The sequence below is a fragment of the Phanerochaete carnosa genome, assembly GCF_000300595.1.
Source record: "Phanerochaete carnosa HHB-10118-sp unplaced genomic scaffold PHACAscaffold_4, whole genome shotgun sequence".
NCBI lineage: Eukaryota > Fungi > Basidiomycota > Agaricomycetes > Polyporales > Phanerochaetaceae > Phanerochaete > Phanerochaete carnosa.
In genome coordinates this window covers 1,748,939-1,769,837 of record NW_006767631.1, presented here as the reverse complement: position 1 = coordinate 1,769,837, position 20,899 = coordinate 1,748,939, and the positions used below count along the sequence as shown (strand labels likewise).

General features: G+C 56.0%; 7 protein-coding genes across 7 annotated transcripts; 4 read left to right on the top strand and 3 right to left on the bottom strand.

Annotated features, from left to right (window-relative positions):
• Positions 1-754: 754 nt before the first annotated feature.
• PHACADRAFT_254072 (uncharacterized protein) lies at positions 755-1,923 on the top strand. Its single transcript, XM_007394536.1, has one exon. The coding sequence runs from the start codon at positions 1,055-1,057 to the stop codon at positions 1,685-1,687; it is 633 nt and encodes a 210-aa protein (XP_007394598.1). The 5' UTR covers positions 755-1,054; the 3' UTR covers positions 1,688-1,923.
• A 454-nt stretch (positions 1,924-2,377) lies between these two features.
• PHACADRAFT_254069 (uncharacterized protein) lies at positions 2,378-6,437 on the bottom strand. Its single transcript, XM_007394535.1, has 9 exons — positions 6,086-6,437; positions 5,855-6,009; positions 5,512-5,660; positions 4,129-5,453; positions 3,885-4,076; positions 3,573-3,831; positions 3,332-3,519; positions 2,656-3,279; positions 2,378-2,596 (listed from the first exon to the last, which is right to left on the bottom strand). The coding sequence occupies exons 1-9, from the start codon at positions 6,399-6,401 to the stop codon at positions 2,568-2,570; spliced, it is 3,237 nt and encodes a 1,078-aa protein (XP_007394597.1). The 5' UTR covers positions 6,402-6,437; the 3' UTR covers positions 2,378-2,567.
• Positions 6,438-10,382: 3,945 nt separating this feature from the next.
• PHACADRAFT_254064 (uncharacterized protein) lies at positions 10,383-11,270 on the top strand. The gene is made up of 3 exons (XM_007394534.1): positions 10,383-10,444; positions 10,502-10,620; positions 10,750-11,270. The coding sequence occupies exons 1-3, from the start codon at positions 10,403-10,405 to the stop codon at positions 11,201-11,203; spliced, it is 615 nt and encodes a 204-aa protein (XP_007394596.1). The 5' UTR covers positions 10,383-10,402; the 3' UTR covers positions 11,204-11,270.
• An 11-nt stretch (positions 11,271-11,281) lies between these two features.
• PHACADRAFT_254061 (uncharacterized protein) lies at positions 11,282-13,485 on the bottom strand. The gene is made up of 9 exons (XM_007394533.1): positions 13,364-13,485; positions 13,087-13,306; positions 12,745-13,029; positions 12,445-12,686; positions 12,001-12,385; positions 11,803-11,839; positions 11,659-11,749; positions 11,564-11,606; positions 11,282-11,508 (listed from the first exon to the last, which is right to left on the bottom strand). Exons 1-9 carry the CDS (start codon positions 13,450-13,452, stop codon positions 11,455-11,457), a joined length of 1,446 nt encoding a protein of 481 aa, XP_007394595.1. The 5' UTR covers positions 13,453-13,485; the 3' UTR covers positions 11,282-11,454.
• Positions 13,486-14,512: 1,027 nt separating this feature from the next.
• Positions 14,513-16,501, top strand: PHACADRAFT_254059 (uncharacterized protein). Its single transcript, XM_007394532.1, has 8 exons — positions 14,513-14,595; positions 14,652-14,669; positions 14,724-15,003; positions 15,059-15,349; positions 15,404-15,779; positions 15,839-16,025; positions 16,083-16,279; positions 16,337-16,501. Exons 1-8 carry the CDS (start codon positions 14,562-14,564, stop codon positions 16,367-16,369), a joined length of 1,416 nt encoding a protein of 471 aa, XP_007394594.1. The 5' UTR covers positions 14,513-14,561; the 3' UTR covers positions 16,370-16,501.
• A 166-nt stretch (positions 16,502-16,667) lies between these two features.
• PHACADRAFT_254057 (uncharacterized protein) lies at positions 16,668-19,078 on the top strand. Its single transcript, XM_007394531.1, has 3 exons — positions 16,668-17,223; positions 17,276-17,959; positions 18,013-19,078. The coding sequence occupies exons 1-3, from the start codon at positions 16,729-16,731 to the stop codon at positions 18,853-18,855; spliced, it is 2,022 nt and encodes a 673-aa protein (XP_007394593.1). The 5' UTR covers positions 16,668-16,728; the 3' UTR covers positions 18,856-19,078.
• A 108-nt stretch (positions 19,079-19,186) lies between these two features.
• On the bottom strand, positions 19,187-20,210 carry PHACADRAFT_194343 (uncharacterized protein; the record flags this gene model as incomplete). The annotated part of the gene is made up of 3 exons (XM_007394530.1): positions 19,187-19,204; positions 19,260-20,028; positions 20,080-20,210. The coding sequence occupies 3 exons, from the start codon at positions 20,208-20,210 to the stop codon at positions 19,187-19,189; spliced, it is 918 nt and encodes a 305-aa protein (XP_007394592.1).
• Positions 20,211-20,899: the final 689 nt, after the last annotated feature.

The window sequence follows — 20,899 nt, the reverse complement described above, 5'->3', positions numbered from 1 at the left end:
ACCTGTCTTCCCGCCATGACGAAGCTGTATTCAAGCCTAATCCCTGGTCTATAGCCAAGGTCAACGCTGCTGTCCGCCCTCAGCGACCCCCGTCAAATAACCAGGTTACTCTCCGTACGAGCGCAAAGTCTTCCAACGGCCCACTTGCAGAAGCATTCAAGAAGCAAGGAAATAAGTTAAAAGAAGACTCTGGTGCTATTTCCTTAAAACCGACGACTCCTGGACGTTCTCTTCACAATCCTGCTGACCTACCTCGCGCGAGACCGTCCGCGAAGGATGCCACAGCACTAAACAAGCAATCGGCAAAGAAGTCATCCCTGGCGGCCAGAAATCTCACTGAAAGTGCTGTCTCTGCTGTATCCCCCGCATATATGCGCACATGCTTGCCTCTGCTCCCTCCAGAACCTAACAACTCTCCCAATATCACGCTTGGGTGGCAACCGTCTTCGCCTGCAGCGGGCTCAGCTTCTCTCCTCTCTCCTGGGTGTGATGATGCGTATCCCAATACTCTCTCTCGAGGGATTGAAGCTATTGAAGACATGCTAGCATCCTCACCTTGCGCACAATCACTCAGTGCCGGTTCGTGTGTGACTAACCCGCAGATATATTTATTATCACTATACCATTCTTGCTCACTCACGGAAATTTGATCTTGTAGGTGCGAAGCGAGTTAGGGCCGGTGGTCAAACAGCTTGCAACTCGCAAATATACGCCGAAGAAACGGATTGTACAAGCAAGTCGTCATCTCACGCTCTGGAAACCTTGTTTCTTCACTTATATCTTCATATCAGGGCCCCTCTGTACTGTTTCGAGACCACTCCATATCGGCCAAGGCCCAGCAGCCGCGATCACATCCAGGACTGCGCCAAACTTCACCAACACAAGTCTTCATGGGCATTCAGCATCTAGTCCGATCTCTCGTCCTGCTCTTCGCGACCCTACGTACGACCGTTCGGCGCGAGGAGTCTACTCTTCTCCTACCGGCATCTTGTCATCAACTCAGCCAACGGACCCAAGACGTCACCTTCGACACATATCTTCCCCTACCCCCACTATGGCGCACTCAATCATCCCCGAACCGAGTCTCAGCTACGATATCAGGCCACGCCCTCCATCACAGCCCCGGACAGCGGATGATTCCTTCCAGCGCAACAATGCTCCAGCTTTCTCTAGCCCTCTACGCCCATCTCCTAACTTTCATCGCAAAGAACAATTTTCCACATGCTCCCCTCTTCCCGCCGAAGGTCCTCATGGCAGCACGAAGCGAGACGCTTGCGAAGCCTTTCCCTCCTCGCCTGACTCTGAATGGTGTACACTTCCTGCAAAGAAGAAAGGCAAGTCTGAGGCAAAAGCTGTCAGACAGGATGCGTCGGTCAGCAAGTTTCGATTGCCTCTCGCGTTTCCCCAAAAGCCGGTCCAGATCGCCTCGGGAGCCAAACCAAAGAAGACGCTGTATATGCCGCCGCCGCCACAGTTAGCCGAGACAACGTCGGAGCCGAACAATACGCGCACGACGCCCGTCCATAAACGTTGGAAGTTAACGCGGATCTCGCTGCAGGATGCTCTCGAAGGACTCGGGCGTGATTTCGGGGTGGACAAGGTCGTGGATGCGAAAGCCGGTGAGAGTGTCGCTTTCTCTTGGAGCCGGACAAGACTTGCAATCACATGCTGTCTATTGCCCTGTTAATTAATCGCTACCTGTTGGCATCTCGGACAGATGTTGAAATGCCCAGTTGCCTCTCTCCCCCACGAAACGACGCTTCGTCCCCGCCACATCCTTTGATCCGTTATGAAGATCAAGCCCACGACCTGGAGTCAGGGGCGTGGTCGATCGCACGCAACTCAAAGCTTGCTTCATCTCATATTCCGCCTCGCTCCGGTCCTCAGTCCTCCGCGCCAGGCGGGACGAATCTCGCGGCTAGGAGCAGCACGCCGCCTGTCCGATCGATATCTCGCCCGGTAATCCAAAATGACAAGCTTTGTGGCGGCACGGGGGACGATCATGACGTCGCCGCGCTCGAACTCGAGTCATTGAGGAGTCGATACAGCAGCGCGAGGCGGGCCATCGCCAAGGTAATGTCCATCTTCCGCGCAATGTTGCTACGCTCACAGCGAATGCTCAGTAGAGAAAGCACGCTGCAGCCGAGGTGTGGGACGTTTTGGACCTCCCGAGCTGCGGGGTAGTCTTCTCAGATGGCCCCATTCAGCCAGCAACCGTCGCGCCAATCCAGGGTCCACGATCCAGGAAACCGGAAATTTCGATTGCACAGTGGGAGATTGGCAAAGATGACGGCCGCACGCACGTGTAAGGTAGAACACGGAGACTAAATTATTCTTCCGGGCAGCAATCAAAGTCGTCCATGCATTAAGAAGTGTGAATGATATTGTCCCAGCTGTAAAGCTACAATGTGCCATGTGTTATGCGCGCGCAACAGTGGAGTGTAACGAAAGTGATACAGAGTGTGAAATAAGAGCTGCGTGGCAAGGAGAAACAAGAGCTCAAGACACGAGATTACATACTTGGTTTGTCGGGAGACCGAGAAAGAGAAATGACTATGTCATTTGTACTATTGCTGATTAGTCTGAGATAGGTCATCTGTGAAAGGTGGGTAAGCTTCTCCACTAGGGAAACGCGGAATAAGTCGAATGACTCACTATAGAGGGAATACTGGTCCGCGGCGTACATCTGCTGGTCGGCTTGGGCTGACTGCGGCGAAACCATGCCGCCCATGACAGGCATATTGAAGCTCGTGTCTATCTGGCCCATCGCTGTGTAGTCGCTCCAGTACTGCGGGTACCGACCCGGCCGGTCCTGCGACCGCTGCGCGCGGTCGTCGACCATCCCTGTGCTGTACTGCTGCGGCAGCACGGACGTCGAGAGGCTGCTCGTCAGCGTCGGAAGCGGGTTCTCGGCGTTCCAGCGCGGGTACGACTGGTAGAACGGCTGCGGCTCGGCGGAGGGAATCTCGAGCTGGAGAGGGAACGTCGGCTGAGACGAGCCGGAGCCGTTCTCGCCGAAGCCCTGTCCCTGCCGGTAGGCACCGCCGTTTGTCGGAGCGTTTTGGGCCGTCTGGCCCTCCTCCATGGTGTCGGCGATGCGCTTGGTGCGCTCCGATGTCGAGATCCTGAGCGGGACACCCTGCGACGGCAGCACCTTGACGCCATGCAACAGCTCATTTGCACGCCAAGCCGCCGGCCAGACGTAATGCATTCGGTTGAGCACGAACATACACTTCCGGAGGCCCTCGCTGGCCTGGGGATCGGCAGCGTATGTCGTGACTAGGAAAAACTTAAGCACATGTGCCGAAAGAGACATAGTTGACGAGCTTACGAGTCGAGACGTGCATGATTGCTGCGGTGAACACGTAGAAGCACAGGAAAACGGCGGCTCGTCGTGGACAGTGGTGTTCAGCGTATATAGACACAATGGCAGTGATCTGGTTCGCAGCCCTCACACACTGGTCGTAATTCTTTCGGGCATTCGCCCGAAGCTCCTGCTCCCGAATCGAAGGCGATAATCTGCAGCCACCGATCAGCCCTCTATTCCTCGACGAGCGAGCTGCTACACTTACCCTCTACTGGACATCGCGGTGAGGTGGCGGGTAAATGGCCTATGCAGTAAGATGACCGTGCACCAGTACTGTGCGTGGAGCGTGAGTACATGCGGCGGCCGCGTGTAATACTTCGGCGACGACGGGTCGAACCGCAGATGCTCTGGGAGGTCGATGTACCACTTGTCGAGAAGCTGCTCAATGCGCGCGAACTCGGGCTGGCGGAAAGTGTGCGGACGGATGGGGTAGACGGCCTGCATGATCATGCTGAGAATGATCGCTAGAAACGGGGATGATGAGTAAGGCATCGGCGGAGATGTCGTGAGAACGCACAGAGCTTTGCCGACTCGTTGAAACAGGAGATGACGTGACCCGTCACAGGCGTGGTGCGTGGGGGGTGATTTTCTAAGACATCGCCGACGAAGACGGGCGAGGGATGAGGAAGCCATCCTTCCATCTCGTCAGGCTCACCGTCGCTGGGCAACTCGGTATCAAAATCGTTTTCAAAGATGGCGACCGGGCGACCTGCGAGAGCGGTGAGCAACACGTCGGCAAGCGTTTAGCCGATGCGACTGACCGATGTATGCGGAGATGTACTTGTCCAGTACTACACAACCATACCAGATTCGCCGCCGCTCCTGCAGCTGAGTGTCGGTGAAGAGGACCTTGCCGACGTTCGACCACTTGTCCGCGTTCTTGTGAAGGCCCAGGTCCTGGGCCATGCGCACGGCCATGCCAATGTACACCCAGGCCTGTGCCATGGCGCCGATGCCTACCTCCCGATAGCCAAGCAGTAGCAGAGCCTGGCAGGTAGTGGGGCGCGACTGGGCGTAGATATTGTGGAGAAGCACCTTGGCGTCCTCCATGTAGCTGTCGCCCGCGTTCCACATCTCTCCGGGAGCAGGCGCAGGACCCCCTGTACCAGAGTACCGCGCAGCGATTGAGAACATCGCCAGTAGAAGCAAGGTCGGTATCCGCTGGGGTCGGCCGCCGGCGCTAGACTGCGACGGGGGAGGCGACGAGGCGTCGGACATGGGCGAGCTGGCCGAGCCAATATTGCGGGCACGGAACATCTCCATGAAGGTCTGCTTGTGAATGATCGGCAGCTGGGCGTGAACGTAACTGAAGTACAGCTCGAGCAGGTGCTCCTGGACCTCCTGCGGAGGTAGGCGGACGATGAAGTCCTCCTCGCCCTTGGTAGGCGTCCGCGCGGTAAGTGGGAGAGGAGGCCAGACCCGAGCCTTCGGGAAGCGCCAGATGCCGCCCTCGTTACGGCCGTCTTCACGCTCTCTGTTGCCTAAGAGGTGCAGACCGCTGGCCTTGCCGTGGTACCGCACTTGGTCGTCCTCGTTCATGCTGAGCTGGCCGACGGCGACGGCGAGCTCGTCCTCGCCAGAGCCGTAAAACTCATCCTCGCTGGATCCCTCGATCTCAAGGTCTGGGGCCTCTGGGGTCGCCGATTTGGCCTTGTGAGACGCGGACGCAGGGGGCTGCTTGGGAAGGAGGGCAGGGTGAGGGGGCAGGCAGGTGTACTGGGCAGGGGACTGCGAACGGCCGGAGATCGAGGTGCTGGACGGCGAGCGGGCCCCGCTCTCGTGATCGACACGCCGCCGTTGTCGCCGGTGCTCGTCGCCGGCGGCCGCCTCCGCCGAGGCTAAAAGCGAGGCGTCGGCGCCGGCCCCAGACGAAGTGGGACGAGAATCTGATGATGGAACAGTAAGGGGTGCCCTGCGATCTGACTGAGACCCGCCGGACTCTGAAGGCGAAGGAGGGTAAGTAAGCGGCGGGAGCCCCCCGTTGTCGGTTTCGCCGAAGGATTCGCCGTTCTCAACCAAGGTGCTCCGTTGGGCTGCCCGCGCGTCCAGCCGAGCCGTGAGTGAGTCTTGCCATTCGCTCGAGGGGCTAAAGATCAAACATGAGCCTGTTGGATCAATGTCTCAATTTGGAAGGTCAGACACACTGGGTCGCCTGAAGGGCCGGAGTGTCGCCGCCCTTGCTCTCGACTGGGGCTGGTCTCGATCGCGTGTTCGTCGTCGCGCCTCGCTTCCGGCCCTTGTGACCATACGACGAGTTGTTGACACGGTCGATGATATCTTTGGCAAGCGGGTCCTGTACGAAGGAGAACTGTCAGCTGCGGAACCACTCCTCCGCAAAAATAGCGTAGAGCCGTGTCCAGGGTCCGTGGCACCGGGGTAAGCGGTGCCGCAGGGGCGCACACAGAGAAATTTGTGCACGGAACATGCATGGCAGGTTCTCGCTTACGACGTGATGCGAAGAGATAGGCATTCCAAGACGAGACTCACCTCGCTGAGATCCTCCAGTAGCGTCTTGGCTCGGCTATCCTTGCTGGAGATGAGAATCCCGATGAGTGCTTCTGTCTGATGCAACCGAGCCTCTATGGCGTCGATATAGCCCTTGGGGGGACCGCGTTTTCGCGAAGGGCCAAGGAAGGTGCAGGCTGCAGCACGAGAAAGTCAGCCACCGTGCCACTTCAACGGGGGACGGAAGAGAGATTTCAAGAAAGGAGGACATACGTGTGCCGAGCAGCACGCAATTCTTGCACGGCTCTTGCATGCTGGTGCGTTCGCACTTGCACTTGGATTTCCTGCACTGGTCGCATGCTTTGCTGCTCCGTCGGCGCACCTGCTTGTCCCCTGCCTTTGACATCCCCTGCATCCCTCCAGAGTTATCCAGACCCGCGCTGGTGTATCCGCTCAAGCTGACCCCTGACGGCAGCTCAGTCAGCCCATCATCCTCTCCGTCGTCATAGTCGTCCTGTAGCGGGGGGAGGACGTGTGTCGATTGGTGCGCGTGTGTGTCCAGGGGACTGTGCAGGCTGTAGCCGTGCATGCGGTTGGCAGGGTACGACTGCTGGTACGATGTGCCAGGAATGGCACCCGCATGGCCAGAGGACGACGGGGGCCACTGCGCTCCAGACATGAAAGAAAACGGTGTGACTGGCGTGCTCGTGGACGGACTGGGGAGTTGGCTGGAGCCGGCAGAGCTTCCGAAACGGTAGTAAGAGGGAGACGGTTGCTGGGCGTACTGCGGGTGCGGCGCAGGAAGGATCTCCGAAGAGTCCACGTCCTCGATCTTGACAGAGATGGGGTGGTGCTGGACGTGACCTGTGTGAGTAAATGGGCGGTCACGATACTGGTCGACATAGGTATAGCGACGATTAGGGTAATTAGGATCGGTATAGGTCATGTCCAGAGAGGGAGGAAGGGAGAGAGCGTTGGCGGTGGGTGCGGTTGAGGGAGGTCGGAAGCAAAATCGAGAACGAGAGAGAGAAAGGAGGGGTCAGCGATGGAGTAATGGAGAGGATAAAGTGAATTTGACCACAAACCGGTATGGCGAGAGCGTCGGGCGGAATATGAAGGCCTAAAATTTAAGTGTTCTCGGGCAGGAGCCGCGGCAGAGGAGGAGACTTTCGGCTGCAGCGCCGTGAAGCGTGGCTAGTGCGTGCCGCCGTGTTGAGGCAGGCTAAGGGGGGCCTGTTTCGTGTTTCTGGTTTGTTTGTTTTTCTGGTCGCGAACCACAGGCCACCCGCTAGGGTTCCCTCTTTCGTCGCCACCGCTGGAACCGCAGCGAATCTTGATGCGATCGACGATCGTCCGTCGACCGGTTTTCGGCACAGCACCTGCCGACAATGTGACCGGGACCTGATCCTCGTTCCACTCGTCAGCGAGAGCAGGAAAGACGACGATGAGCAGCACAGAGGCGGCTGCGAGACCCTGCGGTTCTAGTACTCTTGCGCTGCCGCTTGTCCATCACAGAAATGGTCATTCTCTCCTTCTCCGCCACCTGCACGTGTCCTCGCGCCCCGCGCAAACTCTAACCCAAACCAGCCCTTTCTTCTCACTCGGTCGAGGGCGGTCGTAGCTCCTCCTCCCCCTCAGGCAGCAGGAACCTTCCCGCGACAGTCCGTCGTCTATCACGGCTGCACGGTGGGGTGGGACATTCCGTACCTGTCACGGTAGCAGTCTGTCACTTGCTGACCAGACCAGGCCCTGCCCAGAGACAGACACCAGCTACGTACTCTATCGGGGCTTCCCAATCTCCCTTTAACTCGCGATGGACACCCACTGCTAGGATGACGTACAGACCGGAGACTTGGGCAGCAACAGGTCGAGCCTCCTGCGTCCTTCTTACGTAGGTCTCCTCCTCCAGCTCAGCTCAACAAAGAGGCGATCTCGCATGTCATCTGCTCAAACTCCGCCAAACCTGTATCAGTGGTGATCCTCGCAGACGTTTCGCGCGAATCAATACGGACGTGACCGTTTGCCTTGTGGGACTCGGAGCCCCGACGTTCCCCCAATTCAACGCCCCCTCGCGCCGCCGCGCTAGTGCGGGAACCAGGTACGTTTCATCGCCAGTCAGAGGCGCGCCCGTCACCCTCTTCCATGTGAACTTTCCAGAGGTCTCAGTTGTGATCGCATTGTCGGCCACGACTCGCTCAGCCCGACGGGCCGTTACCGCCCGCGTCACTTCACGCGTCGTCCAGCCGCAGGGGCGACTCGCGGCAGGTCTCTCTGCAGCCTCTGGCACCGGCCGCCGCGAAGTCGAATGGCCTCTCCCATCGATGAAGTGCGCGGAAAAGGCGGGAGAGAACGTCCCCAGAGCTTTGCGATCGATGGTGGCGACGACCGATGACCATGCTCTCTCTTTTCCGGCACGGCATGATCTGCCACGATCTTTTTCAAGACCTTCCCTCGTCCAGGGTGCTAGAAGCCACCCGACTAAAGCCGCCTAAGCGGTATGCGTTCCGTGAAGGGTGGCGACGCAAACTGTGCTCGGACATCTCGCGGAAATGACGATGTATACACCATGTAGCCCACTATCCGCAGCTTTGTTCCAAACTAAAATGTGCGAGAGCTGCATTTTAAGCTTGTTTTTTCCACTCTTTCTCAGGGTGCATCCCGAGTTTCGACGAGAGAAACCAGTTCCGAATATTTCGCCCGACAGTGCGGCTCGATCGCAATCCAGTCAGCGTACTTTCCGCAAGGGGAAAGATCGTATCGGAGATTGAGCCAGATGGGAGATGGGCGTCAATATGATCCATGTGGCGGTTGCCACGACGCCCCCAAGCATAATCTCTAAATAAAATGGATAAAATAAGATAAAGCTGAATCAGAATGTCCCCACGGTATGTCTCTGAGAAAAATGACGGCTGAGACGTCGTCGATGGCGGAGCTCCAACCGTGCCGGCGAGCAGGAAAACTCGCGGTCAGCAGCTCCTTCGGCAATCCCATCTTTGAGGCACCAGGTTGCCAACCGGAGAGCGGAATAAAATCAGCCTCGCATCCCGGTCTACTTTGATTTTCATTTGAATATCATGGAACTGTGCTTATGGGGGTCTTGATGCTCCGCGCCCTGTGAGAATCGTGAGGGACGCGGCAGCCTCGCTTGCGGACTGTGTGGACAACCTTCGTAGCAATCAAAGTTTCGGAGAAGGCAGACAAAATTTCACAGAAACAATAGTAGAGACCTGTCAATGGCACTGACACATCCCACGAGCCCACATGCCCATTCCGAGTGCATCTTCTACGAGGCTCCATCGGAGTGCTTGCAATCTGATTGGGTGGCAGCGAGCCTCGGCAGGTATCATCGCGTCGTGACTGCGGAGAACATCCCCAACATTGAGGGATGGCAAAGTTGAAGTCCGATAGCAAACACGGAGCGCACGAGTCGTTGGATAGCGCGCCCAAAAGCGATTGGTCAAACGGAGGGCTGGATTCTATTCTATTCTGGACACGGCTGCCGAACCCGGAGAAGCGGCGAAGAAAGCAGCACCTTGGGTTCTCTTCTCTTGCTTTCGATATGTGTGGCGTTCAAGTCGCCTAGGACTCCTTGGACTTGAGCGGAGAGCACACGCTGTGCGAATATCGGATCAGTCAGATGATGATAGGTCCAGATTCATCGTACGACGAACCTCACACGTTACGGCCATGTCGAGCACAGCTACAATTCAATCTTGTGATAGACAAACACCACTTTAGAGAAGACATGATGGAGACTCATCGAGGCCCCTGCGGTGCTTCCGACGCCATCTTCGGTTCGTCCGCGTCGCTTTCCTACATTGTAGACGTCTGCCAGTGTTGATACCGTTCAGTGTGACACAGTGAAGCGCGTCGCGGTGGCCCGGGCTTCCCGCTCGCTCCAGCAGCGTGGGCCGACGTAAGACGTGAAAGGGTCACCCATGAAGCGACGATCGGGGTGGTGTCCTGCATCTGTCCATGGCCAACTATGCTTGCGAGTGCACGGCGTGGCAAGTAGACAAACTGTCATTGGACAAGGCAACGCCGCATCCAAGAACTGCAAGCAGTGGATCCCCAGTCGGAGCCATCTGTTGAACGAGGCAGATGTCGCGCTCCACCCGTCGGTTATGGCTAGATTAACGCGGGGTGTGTTTGCAAAGGCGTCGATTTGCGCGACAGGACATCTGTCCCTTGCGCCGATGCGCGTTTTGGAAACTAAACGAGCTAGAGGGTGAAACCAGACAGCTGACACGGCTCATGAACTCACCAGCACACTCAAGCACATCGCCGGACCCAGCGTCATGATCGCGCCTCGCCGGCGGGTGCTGTTGCGACTGAGCGGCAGGCTCGATGCTGCTGGGGTCAGGCCATTCTGAGATACCAAACACTCTCGTCTTTACCCCACGTCCTCGGATCTTCTTCAGCTCATTTCTCCCCACGTCGGCAAGTCGTGAACGATCTAACTAAACACGAACCTCAAATTGAAGCACACCAGGCGAGGCGAACCTCATAAGCGCCTGACGCACGGTCCCGAGCTTGTGGGCGCTTGTGCTATGTCTCACCACTGGTTGCTCACGCCGACTATCGTGAGCCATGTCGGTCACGGCACCATCTGACTCTTGGGGCAGCCCGTCTGTAAGTGTAGCAGGTCTTGATGCAATATGCACTAAGTCTAACTCTGATCTGTCACAGACAGGGTTTCCAGCTGTCGTTCCGCAGCCGCACAGGCCGCCAGAGTCTGTGAAAGACGACTGGGACGACGATGACGAATCCGACGGTGATGAAGACCCGCAGAAGGTCTGGGAGGATGCGTGAGTAAGCACCCTGCGCTTCCCCCCCTTTGCTCGCTGTGCCCCCCACAGCAGCAGCTCGCCCTCCACCATGTACCCCCCAGAAGTGGCCCTGACACGCACTTTCTCGACACGCTCCGCTCCGCTTAGAAACAAGAAGGCTCCTATGCCCGAGCTCGTTATCTCGTCGACGTCCGCGACGTCCGCGCCAGCGACGGCGGTGCCCGCGCAGGCGTTGCAGCCGTCGCTGCGCATCCTGAAGCGGCCCTCCGCGCCCGCGAGCCCGGCGCTCGCGACGGCGTCCTCTGCCGAGGCGCAGCAGAAGTCGCTCGCAGAACGCGAGGCAGAGTACCGCGCGGCGCGAGAGAGGATCTTTGGCAGCTCGTCGAACCCGTCCAGCCCCCCGGCGGAGACCCGCGAGCCTTCGTCTCCGCCTCTCGGCTCAGCAGCCAATCCCCCGCCCGAGCTCGCCGTGAAGCCTATCCGCAACCCGCGTGGACCAGACTCTGGTGGTAATAGCTCCTCGGCTAGAGGTGCTGGAGCTTCGAGGGGGTTCCGGGGATCTAATCTTAGGAATACTTCCACAAGAGGACGACCGACCTAGTTTCCGGATCTCATTTTACCTGTATGGAACGTCTTACTACTCCCGCTCCGTAAAGCTTTGCATTTTCGCGCTTCGTGTGAGTTGCAAGATTGCGAGAGTCAAGCATAGTACAATTTTCGTTTGTTTTCGAGGATACAGCTTGTGGTACTGATACAGATACAGCAATTGGACAAGGAGCGACCTCTCGCATCGGATCCCATTGCGTAATGCTACATTTACATAGGGTTGCGGCATGGCAGTGCTTCCCTGCTTCATGCCTTTGTAATCTCAGCGACTTCGTAGAGATATGAGCCGAGGAGCTTAGTCTGATAACGCATCGAGTTAAAAGGACAGCTTCCATATGGTTAGTAAATCACTTACACCCTGAATGTAATTGGAGACGTCAAGCTTCTCATTCGTCGAGCTGGGAACCTTCAGGGTCATATTTCTCTACTGGAAGCAGCGATTACACTTACTGAGCACCGTCGTCACCACGGCCCATGGGGAGAAGGAGGACGTTAACGCCCAAGTTCTCGGCGAAGGTCAGGGTTACGGGAATGGAACCACCTAAATGCGTAGAATAAGATTTGCGGTCGTAATGTAATTGGACGCAGACGTACCTTCGCGAGTGTAATCGGGACTCTTCAGGTAGACGGCCTGCGTGAGTTGTTGAGATTGGTCAGTCACCACTCCAAATTATGAGAGAATAGAAAAAGGGAAGGAGCCATGTGCAGCCGTACCCGTACTGAAGGGACGCAAGCACAAGTTCGGGCCTCAAGGCAACTTGTGCAGACGAAGAGAACTAAACCCAGGCTCACCTCGGTCGCATTCTTCGCAGCTTCGTAGTTCCAGTGCTTGTGGTCGGCGACCCATGGGATACCACCGTGGAGATACTCAACCCTCATAGTACACTTCGTGTTGAGCTTCGCAAATTCCTCCTTGAGGTACTTTTCGACCTTGGCCCGGATGTCGTCGGGCCGTTGCGGCGGAACGAGACGCAAGCTGAACTTGCCGCCGACGGTCGCAGGAATGACGGTCTTTGCACCGACGCCCGAGAACGCACCCTCGATTCCGTGGATGGAGAGCGACGGGTTGCGCATGCGGGCCATGATCACCGTAGCCTTGTCATCAGAAATTGCAATGTGTCCACCTGCGGCGGCTTCCAGATCGGCGACGGAGTAGTCGAGACTTTGGTAGATCTCCCTAGACAAAACAAATTGAGCCACCTAGATGCCCTCGGGACTGGTCGAGACAGGACGTACAATTCGTCAGCGGCAGCGGGCTTGATGCCGTCGTAGACACCAGGAATGAGAATAAGGCCATCTGGTGTGACGAGCTTGCCCAAAAGTGCAACGACCGCGGTCATTGGCTCGAAGACGGCGCCGCCAAAGATACCAGAGTGAAGGTCCGCTCCAGGGCCAGAGACGACGATATTGAAGTAGGTCAATCCGCGGAGACCATAGGTAAGAGCGGGTGTGCGGTCGTTCAGCCAGTAGTTGTCAGACTGGCACATTCGCGCCATCAATATCATGCATGGAGATAGTGTGATTAAGGACACGTACGATGCAGACAGCGTCGACACCACCAAACCAGCCATTCACGCCCTTCTTGGCTTCAGAAGCAATAAACTCGTCGAGACCCTCGGAGCCACTCTCCTCCATGCCCTCAAAGCAGAAACGAATGTTGACAGGGAGCTCGAGGCCGAGCTTATGGTGGGCCTCGAGAACATTCAGCCAGCCCATGATGGGGCCCTTGTCGTCGGTCGTACCACGTCCGAACATCTTGCCAGTTTCTCTGTCAAAATGCATCTTGAACGGATCGGTGTTCCAGCCATCACTGACGTTGGCCTATACATTCCTCGCAGTCAGCTCTCGTGGCTATCGTACGCAAGCTGCGAAACATACGGGCTGCACGTCGAAGTGCCCGTAGATGAGGATTGTCTTCTTCTTAGGATCTTCGCCAATGCGACCAACGATCGCCGGTGGAAGGTCAAGAACTTGCCCCTCGATTTCCTGTTTACCCAAAGGAATGGCATCGGTCTTTACACCAAACTTTTCCAGCTCGGCCTTGACCCAGGCAGCCATCCTGAGCACGTCCTGACGGCGCGAAGCATCTCCACTAATGCTGTAGTCGTCCACAGAGGATTAAACCCTCGCATGTCAGAACTTGTATGCAACCTACCTGGCTATCGCGACAGCCTCGGCAAGGCGATCGATGAACTTCGTCGAGTGGGCTTCAACATAGTCGAGGAACTGCTTAGGTGCCACCATTTTTACAAGTTCAAAGAGTCGTCGATGGCTGAGAAAAAGACAGCGATGGAGGGTGCTCGTCCACGCTTCGCGCTTTTAGCAGATCTTTCCATATCGCGCCAAAGCTACGCCGTGACGCATGCCACCATTGGCTGATTTAGTACACTGTCTAGCAGTTCTAAGCAGTGGCCACCGCAACCGGGGATCATTAGCACGGTCAAGGGACATACGGATGCTGAACTGCTACACCGAGCCGGGAAGGTAGAGGGCGGGCTGAAGTGGAGAAATGTTGGAAACGAGGCCAGCTCCACGACGACGGTTGACGGCCGCCGGTCAGTACTTCATTTCCTCCGTTTCAGCCCCAAGCCTCATGCATCGTGGACAATCTGCCAAGAAGCGTAGTATACGCTAAAGCACTGGGATATGGTGACTCTGGTACGATATAAATGGGGGTCGCTGGACTCAGTTACACGTAACTGAACCCAACGTGTACGACTGAGGACATGTTGAGGACGCGAGGAGGGCTTCATATCAATGATATGGCAGTGGTAGGGAGACGAAAGAATGCATTGAACGCAACTATATCGTCATACTTAGCTTTCCTAGTGCTCTCTTCCATACCACGCAGTCATCCTCCTGTCGTCTACCCGTCCGACCATCCTGGCGTGAGTCTCCGGTTTGTGATTTAACGAACGTTCATTCGCTCTAGAGCCGTTTCTAGACTCAATCCGGACCGATGTTCGACGTCAGACTCAGCCGTTCGGAGTGACTTGGCCGCGTCGAACCGCCTGAGGCCCTCAGAACGATTAAAATTCGGAGCTGTCTGGGCGTGTTTGGGGTTCTCGTTTGGCGGGCGAGCAGTAGGGATGGAAGAGTAGAACACGCTGTTCCAAGGGCCGCGTTTACGCGTAATGAGGGTGAAGTCGACACGGATGCTTGCTGCCAAGCCTCGACGGAGCGCCAAGAGTTGCCTTTCCAGGGAAATCAAACCATCCACTACTGCAGCTTGCGGCAGCCGGCAACTACTTCTAGTCCCGTCAAGAGTCCCGTATATTAGCTTGCCACTGGCCTCGCCGATAAATTTCAGCATCCTCGTCCCTCCTTCCACTAGTCCTCTCTTTCCAGTCGCAATGGCCCCCATCCAAGTCAAAAAGGTCTGCTGCAGTAAGTTCTACTCGCATTTTCCAGGTGTACCTCTCTAACTGGGTATTTTTTGGCAGTTGGTGCTGGATACGTCGGTAAGCCCTCCAACGTGTCATGCGGCCGTCCCGTATGCTGAACGCGTGGCATAGGCGGTCCTACCTGCGCCGTGATTGCACTCAAGTGTCCTCAAATTCAAGTTACCATTGTGGACTTGAACCAAGCGCGTATCGACGCGTGGAACAGCCCGGACTTCGAGTTGCCCATTTACGAGCCAGGCCTTGCCGACGTCGTAAAGGCTACTCGTGGCAAGAACCTCTTCTTCTCCTCAGACGTTGACAGGGGCATTCAGGAGGCAGACCTGATCTTCGTTTCCGTTAACACCCCAACGAAGAAGAGCGGTGTCGGCGCAGGCTTCGGTGCGGACTTGCAGTGCGTATTTCAAGCGCGGTCAGCGATATAACCCTTAATCTCACATACAACCCAGTTATGTCGAGTCTGCTACACGTCGTATTGCTGCTGTCGCCAGCTCCTCCAAGATTGTTGTTGAAAAGTCGACTGTTCCCTGCAGGACAGCGGAGTCGATGCGCACCATCCTTGAAGCCAACTGCAAGCCTGGTTGCCGTTTCGACATCCTTTCGAACCCCGAGTTCCTCGCCGAGGGAACTGCCATCAGCGACCTCTTCAACCCTGACCGCGTCCTGATTGGCTCGCTCCAAACACAGGAGGGCAAAGATGCCTGCGCGGCCCTCGCCAGTGTCTATGCCAACTGGGTTCCGTGAGCGAACATCCCTTTGCTTTTCCTTGCCCTCTTCTAATCAGATCATCACAGTAAAGAGCGCATTCTGACTGTCGGTCTGTGGTCGTCGGAGCTTTCCAAGCTGGCCGCCAACGCTATGCTCGCTCAGCGTATCTCATCAATCAACGCCCTTTCCGCCATCTGTGAGGCAACTGGTGCCAACATTGACGAGGTCGCACATGCTGTTGGATACGACTCCCGCGTCGGCCCTAAGTTCCTGCGCGCATCTGTCGGCTTTGGTGGCTCCTGCTTCCAGAAGGATATCCTCAACTTGGTGTACCTCTCCGAGAGTTTGCACCTGCCCGAGGTCGCGGCCTACTGGCGTCAGGTTGTTGAGTTAAATGAGTACCAAAAACGCAGGTTCTCCAAGATCGTTGTTGACGCCCTCTTCAACACCATCACGGGCAAGGTGTGTTCTTATTTGATTATATCCATTTTGATAGATTTTAACTGATCGTTGCCGTGTAGCACATCGCCGTTCTCGGGTTCGCGTTCAAGGCTGACACTGGCGACACCCGCGAGTCACCTGCCATCAGCCTCATCCGCGACTTCCTTGCTGAGCGCGCGTACATCACCGTCTACGATCCCAAAGTGGAGGAGGCGCAGATTTGGATGGACCTCTCCGAGGCTTGCCCCCACCTGACGCTGGACCAGAGTATGTCATCAATTCTCAGGCTATAAGGTTCCGCTTACTCACGGAGTGATATCATAGTCAAGAGGCAGGTCACTATCGTGCACTCTGCCCTCGAGGCATGCAAGTCGAAAGAGGCTATCGTCATTGCGACAGAGTGGAAAGAGTTCCGTGAGATCGACTGGCAGACTGTCTACAACAACATGACCAAGCCTGCGTTCGTCTTCGATGGGCGTCTGCTTGTCGACGCAGACAAGCTGAGGCGGATTGGCTTCAAGGTCAGTTCTCACGAGGCTCCACGAATAATGATATACTGACTGGCGGTGCCTTTACAGGTCAAGGTTATTGGACGTGGGGAAGTACTGTAATTACTACACTCCTTGTTGCTTCCTTTGTGTATTTTCTGGACACTCCCTGGACCATAATCCGCACGACGCTCTAATGTGACGGCTAGAAGTTATAGATACCACAATCATTATGTAACAGAATTCTGAACCTCCTATTCTCTTGTTGAATACCGAGGCCGGCGTGGGCACGGCCTTGCGACACCATGCGACCGCCGGCGGTGCGAGGAGAGGTGCAAGAGCGGAGTAAGCGTGCTTAAGTAATGATTTTGATACATAAAGGGTAATCTCGCTTTCCGTTGATTTCCACCATCCCCCGCGGCAACCCCGTCCTCTCCTTGTCACGATCTACGACGACTGAGACGACCGGGATGCCTTCCCCAATGGCCATCCAGTCAGCGTCGCCGACGCCCTCAATGTTCAGAAAGAAGTCGACGCCTGTGCTGAACACTGCCGCATCCTACCTCTCTGCTGTGTCGGAGGCCGATGCTCGCGCCCGGGCACCCCGTGGCACGCCTAACTCGACACCGGCTTTGTCGCTTTCGTCGTCCGTCACGTCCTCCTCAGAAGATACGGTCCTTCATGAGCGTGAAGAGCTGAACTCAGACGGGCTTGCATACCCCAAGGTCCCTCCTACCTCCGAGCAGGTGTTCACGACCGTCCACGCCGAGTTTGGGCACTGTGCCAACGACTCCTATCGCTTCACGTCCAGATACAATCCCGCACGTCCGCTTAAGGCCGGAGAACAGGACCCGCCGTACTACATCCTCTTAACGACCTACATCTCGTACATCCTGGTCATCCTCTTTGGTCATCTCCGCGACTTTTTCGGCAAGAGATTCAAGGCTACGGATTATCGACACCTGTTGGCACACGGCGTACGTAATCTACGCTTTGGACATTCTCGTTGACCCATCGCGCGCACGACAGGGGTATGCTGCATTGAACTCGGACTTCGACTCGTTCTACACGCGTCGTCTCAAGCTCCGTATCGATGACTGCTTCTCGCACCCTGTTACTGGCGTGCCCGGTCGCACCATTGTCCTCCTTGATCGCTACTCTCCTAACCACAACAAGTCGATCCTTCTCACCGGCGGGAAAACGCGTGGTCTCAACGTTTCATCGTACAACTACCTCGGTTTCGCTCAGTCGAAGGGTGCGTGCGCCGATGCCAGTGCCGAATCCATTAGGCGGTATGGTATTTCAGCCTGCGGAAGTCGTCGGGAGGGTGGAACCTCGGATTTGCATATTCAAGCAGAGGCGCTTGTTGCGCGCTTCCTGGGAATGGAAGATTCGCTAATCAGCTCGATGGGTTTCGCAACGAACTCGACTGTCATCCCCGCGCTCGTGAGCAAGGGCTGTCTGGTGATCTCCGATGAGCTCAACCATGCCTCGATTCGTTTCGGTGTCCGTCTCAGCGGTGCCAACGTCCGGATGTTCAAGCATAACGATGTGAAGTCTCTCGAGGCTCTTCTCCGAGAAGTCATCAGTCAGGGGCAGCCGAAGACACACCGGCCGTGGAAGAAGATCCTAGTCATTGTTGAGGGTTTGTACAGTATGGAGGGCACTCTGGTCGAATTGCCTGCGATCATGGAGCTTAAGAAGAAATACAAGGTGAGTCCGACTTGCTTAATTTTCTGCTTGGCAGCCTATTGATTGTGGTGCAGTTCTACTTGTTCATCGATGAAGCGCACTCCATTGGAGCAATCGGCCCGCACGGCCGTGGTGTCTGCGACTATTACGATGTCAATCCTCGGGACGTCGACATCTTGATGGGGACCTTCACCAAGTCTTTCGGCGCTGCGGGTGGCTATATCGCTGGCAACAGAAGTCTCATTGATCGTATCCGTCTTTCCGGTCACGCCGGAGCATATGCTGAGGCTATGGCCCCGCCTATACTCACCCAAGTCGTCGCCAGTATGGCCAGCATCATGGGTGTTACTCTTCCCCGCTTGGACAAGCCAACATCATCCACGCGCTCCCTTCTGACTCGCCACTCTGACAGCACTTTGAACGTCATTGCCGAGGAAGCTCCCGCTTGGCGCGGTACCGCATTGGCTGCTTGGCTGCCAACATGGATGCCCACCCCCCAATCGATGTGCGACGGTTCAGACAGTCAGATGAGGCTCCGCCGCCTGGCATTCAACGCCCGTTACCTCAACCGTGCACTCCGCAAGCTAGGCTTTATCACATACGGTAGTGCCGACTCACCCGTCGTTCCGCTCCTCCTTTTCCACCCAGGCAAGATGGCTGTCTTTAGCCGGCTCATGCGCACACGTCCAACGCCTATTGTCGTCGTCGTCGTCGCGTATCCAGCTACGTCTCTCGTAACATCGCGCGTGCGCTTCTGCCTGAGTGCGTCGCACACCAAGGAGGACATCGACACGATCCTCGTAGCGTGCGACGAGATTGGCGATCTCTTGGACCTGAAGCAGGGTGTGGGTGAGCGCTGGCCGCTTCAGGAGATTATGGCGCGTGCGGTTGAGCTGGTTCATATGGAGGAGTCGTAAATCTTCGCGTACGTGGATCCGGAAGCTGTCTCTGAAACTCTCGGTATATTATATGACGACCACTTTCACCAACTCGGCGGACGCTAAACTTTCCTCCGTCGTCTTTCTTCATGATATCCACCCCGATACCGTTTTGCGTAAATAGACTGCAGATTAGAGTCTTTTTGCACTTAACCTTTTTATTTTACAACGACGTGCTCCTAATCTTACGGGAATTGTAAACACTCTACAAGGTGACCCCTTTGGGTCTGTAATATACAGAAAACCGTTGCTCTGTTGAGGCCCGACCTCGATGGTGGTCGTGTGCTTTCCACATTGGCAAGCGGCGATGTTACAATCTCAGAGAGACCTTTGACGATTCTTGGTTAGCCTCAATTGTGGATGACAGTCAATTCATAACTTACTGCGGCGACAGCCCTGTCAACCTCTTTTGCCATGTGCTCGGCAAACTCGGTTAAGTCTTCGTAGATGTGTTGGCGACAGGACGTACAGGACCCTGCAGCTTTGAGCGAGGGGACGATAATGGCCGTTTCCTTAACCACGTCGCCGACCGGACGTTCCCTCAGAGCCTGCTCCGCGCTTTCCAAGTAGCTACTCCAGTAACCCCGACCCCAGTGGGAGTGCGCGTCGGAGCCGAGCCTGACAGAGCACGGGACGCCACCAGAAGTGCAGTTGCACTCGAAGAAGGTGTACGTCGTGCGCGGAAGCCAATCGATCCGCTTGAAGAGATTGCCACCGCCCTGCTTTGACAAGCCCGCGACTGCAGCGGCCGCGTCCTGACAGCGCAGGCGATAGTCAAGCAGTCTCTGGAAGACTGAAGCTGGAACATCGTGCAGCTCGCGTGTAGAGAGCTGGTATAGTGACGTCGCAAGCGTGGCACGGGCGGCTTGTGTCGCGACGCTCTGCAGGCCGTACGCGCAGGCGAGGGCATAAACGTCGAGCGCATCCCACTGCTTGCGCAGGGGACACAGAAGGCCATGCTCGATGTCTTTCATGACGAACTCGAGGTCGTACTTCCGGGCGGCCTCGAGGATGTCCCTCATTTGGGCGACGCAAGCGAAGTCGGGAACTTCGTGGTGATAGAGCATGCGCAAGATGCTATCCCACACGGCCTTCTCCTCTGTCACCGGCATAGCGGGAAGGTCACAGTTCTCCGTACCGAGGAGGGTGTCCCTAGGTCCGCGCGAAGGCTAAGGTAGGTCGAACATTATGGCGAACACGGACGAAGCCTTCCTAAGGATAAGCTTATGGACATAGAGCCAGCCGCCGTCACTCGTATCCAATATGATGTCCGCATCATCCTCGTGAGCCTCGAAGATGGAACGAAAATCTGGTGGCAAGGCAGTCTGTTCCATGACTTGGGGCCTCCCGGTCAATGGCAGACGCAAAGCAAAAGTTTAAAGGACGTACCTGACGAAGTATGTGGTATGAATCTGATTGCAATGAGGGGCTTTTAAATTTGGTCGTCCAAATGAGTTACCATTTCGAAACTTTCGACAGGCATCCCCCAACTGCACTTGCCTCCGCCCCTTGGTTGTTATACGTCACAAGAGGTATCTTCGCTGCGCTCCGCAACCGCTGTTTTCGTGGCTGCGGTTCTGCGGGTGTTGAATGACACGATCAAGATTTTTGGTAATATTAATCCTGGCTTAGCTAGCGGCAAGGCGCGCTGCGCGCGGCGTAAGCACGATCAAAGAGAATGACGAAATAGGGGTAGCCAAAAGGTATATAAGACGAGGGAGAAGGGAGAGGAGCTCCTGGGGCGAGTAAGACAGGGATAAGTAAGACATTTCTTACTTTGAGGGCATCTGCGTAATATTATAGCCATTATTATTATGGTAATATAGTAATAGTAGTAATCGTAATCCAGTAGATTCGCATTCTTTTCATGAACCACAAATGGGAATATATTGCAGGTGGATTTAGTAGAACATGTGCATGAGGCACGAAGTATGGGCATATTGTCCCAGTCCGGCGAAATAAAGAATCTAATTTTTTTCTCTATACTGTAACGCAGATGCCCTCAAAGTAAGAAATGTCTTTC

What these genes read in the sequence shown, in the direction of transcription:
- PHACADRAFT_254061 (XM_007394533.1), bottom strand. Translation starts at nt 13,452, where the DNA reads ATGGTGGCACCTAAGCAGTTCCTCGACTATGTTGAAGCCCACTCGACG. An exon ending in GTGTCGACGCTGTCTGCATC is followed by an intron (nt 12,687 to 12,744) that starts GTACGTGTCCTT and finishes CGAATGTGCCAG; the next exon opens with TCTGACAACTACTGGCTGAA. An exon ending in TCCCGATTACACTCGCGAAG is followed by an intron (nt 11,750 to 11,802) that starts GTACGTCTGCGT and finishes CTACGCATTTAG; the next exon opens with GTGGTTCCATTCCCGTAACC.
- PHACADRAFT_254064 (XM_007394534.1), top strand. Translation starts at nt 10,403, where the DNA reads ATGTCGGTCACGGCACCATCTGACTCTTGGGGCAGCCCGTCT. An exon ending in ACTCTTGGGGCAGCCCGTCT is followed by an intron (nt 10,445 to 10,501) that starts GTAAGTGTAGCA and finishes GATCTGTCACAG; the next exon opens with ACAGGGTTTCCAGCTGTCGT. An exon ending in CAGAAGGTCTGGGAGGATGC is followed by an intron (nt 10,621 to 10,749) that starts GTGAGTAAGCAC and finishes CGCTCCGCTTAG; the next exon opens with AAACAAGAAGGCTCCTATGC.
- PHACADRAFT_254069 (XM_007394535.1), bottom strand. Translation starts at nt 6,401, where the DNA reads ATGCACGGCTACAGCCTGCACAGTCCCCTGGACACACACGCGCACCAA. An exon ending in ACCGCGATGTCCAGTAGAGG is followed by an intron (nt 3,520 to 3,572) that starts GTAAGTGTAGCA and finishes CGGTGGCTGCAG; the next exon opens with ATTATCGCCTTCGATTCGGG. An exon ending in AATCATGCACGTCTCGACTC is followed by an intron (nt 3,280 to 3,331) that starts GTAAGCTCGTCA and finishes AGTTTTTCCTAG; the next exon opens with TCACGACATACGCTGCCGAT.
- PHACADRAFT_254059 (XM_007394532.1), top strand. Translation starts at nt 14,562, where the DNA reads ATGGCCCCCATCCAAGTCAAAAAGGTCTGCTGCA. An exon ending in GGCTTCGGTGCGGACTTGCA is followed by an intron (nt 15,004 to 15,058) that starts GTGCGTATTTCA and finishes CATACAACCCAG; the next exon opens with TTATGTCGAGTCTGCTACAC. An exon ending in TCAACACCATCACGGGCAAG is followed by an intron (nt 15,780 to 15,838) that starts GTGTGTTCTTAT and finishes GTTGCCGTGTAG; the next exon opens with CACATCGCCGTTCTCGGGTT.
- PHACADRAFT_254057 (XM_007394531.1), top strand. Translation starts at nt 16,729, where the DNA reads ATGGCCATCCAGTCAGCGTCGCCGACGCCCTCAATGTTCAGAAAGAAG. An exon ending in GACACCTGTTGGCACACGGC is followed by an intron (nt 17,224 to 17,275) that starts GTACGTAATCTA and finishes CGCGCACGACAG; the next exon opens with GGGTATGCTGCATTGAACTC. An exon ending in AGCTTAAGAAGAAATACAAG is followed by an intron (nt 17,960 to 18,012) that starts GTGAGTCCGACT and finishes ATTGTGGTGCAG; the next exon opens with TTCTACTTGTTCATCGATGA.
- PHACADRAFT_254072 (XM_007394536.1), top strand. Translation starts at nt 1,055, where the DNA reads ATGGCGCACTCAATCATCCCCGAACCGAGTCTCAGCTACGATATCAGG.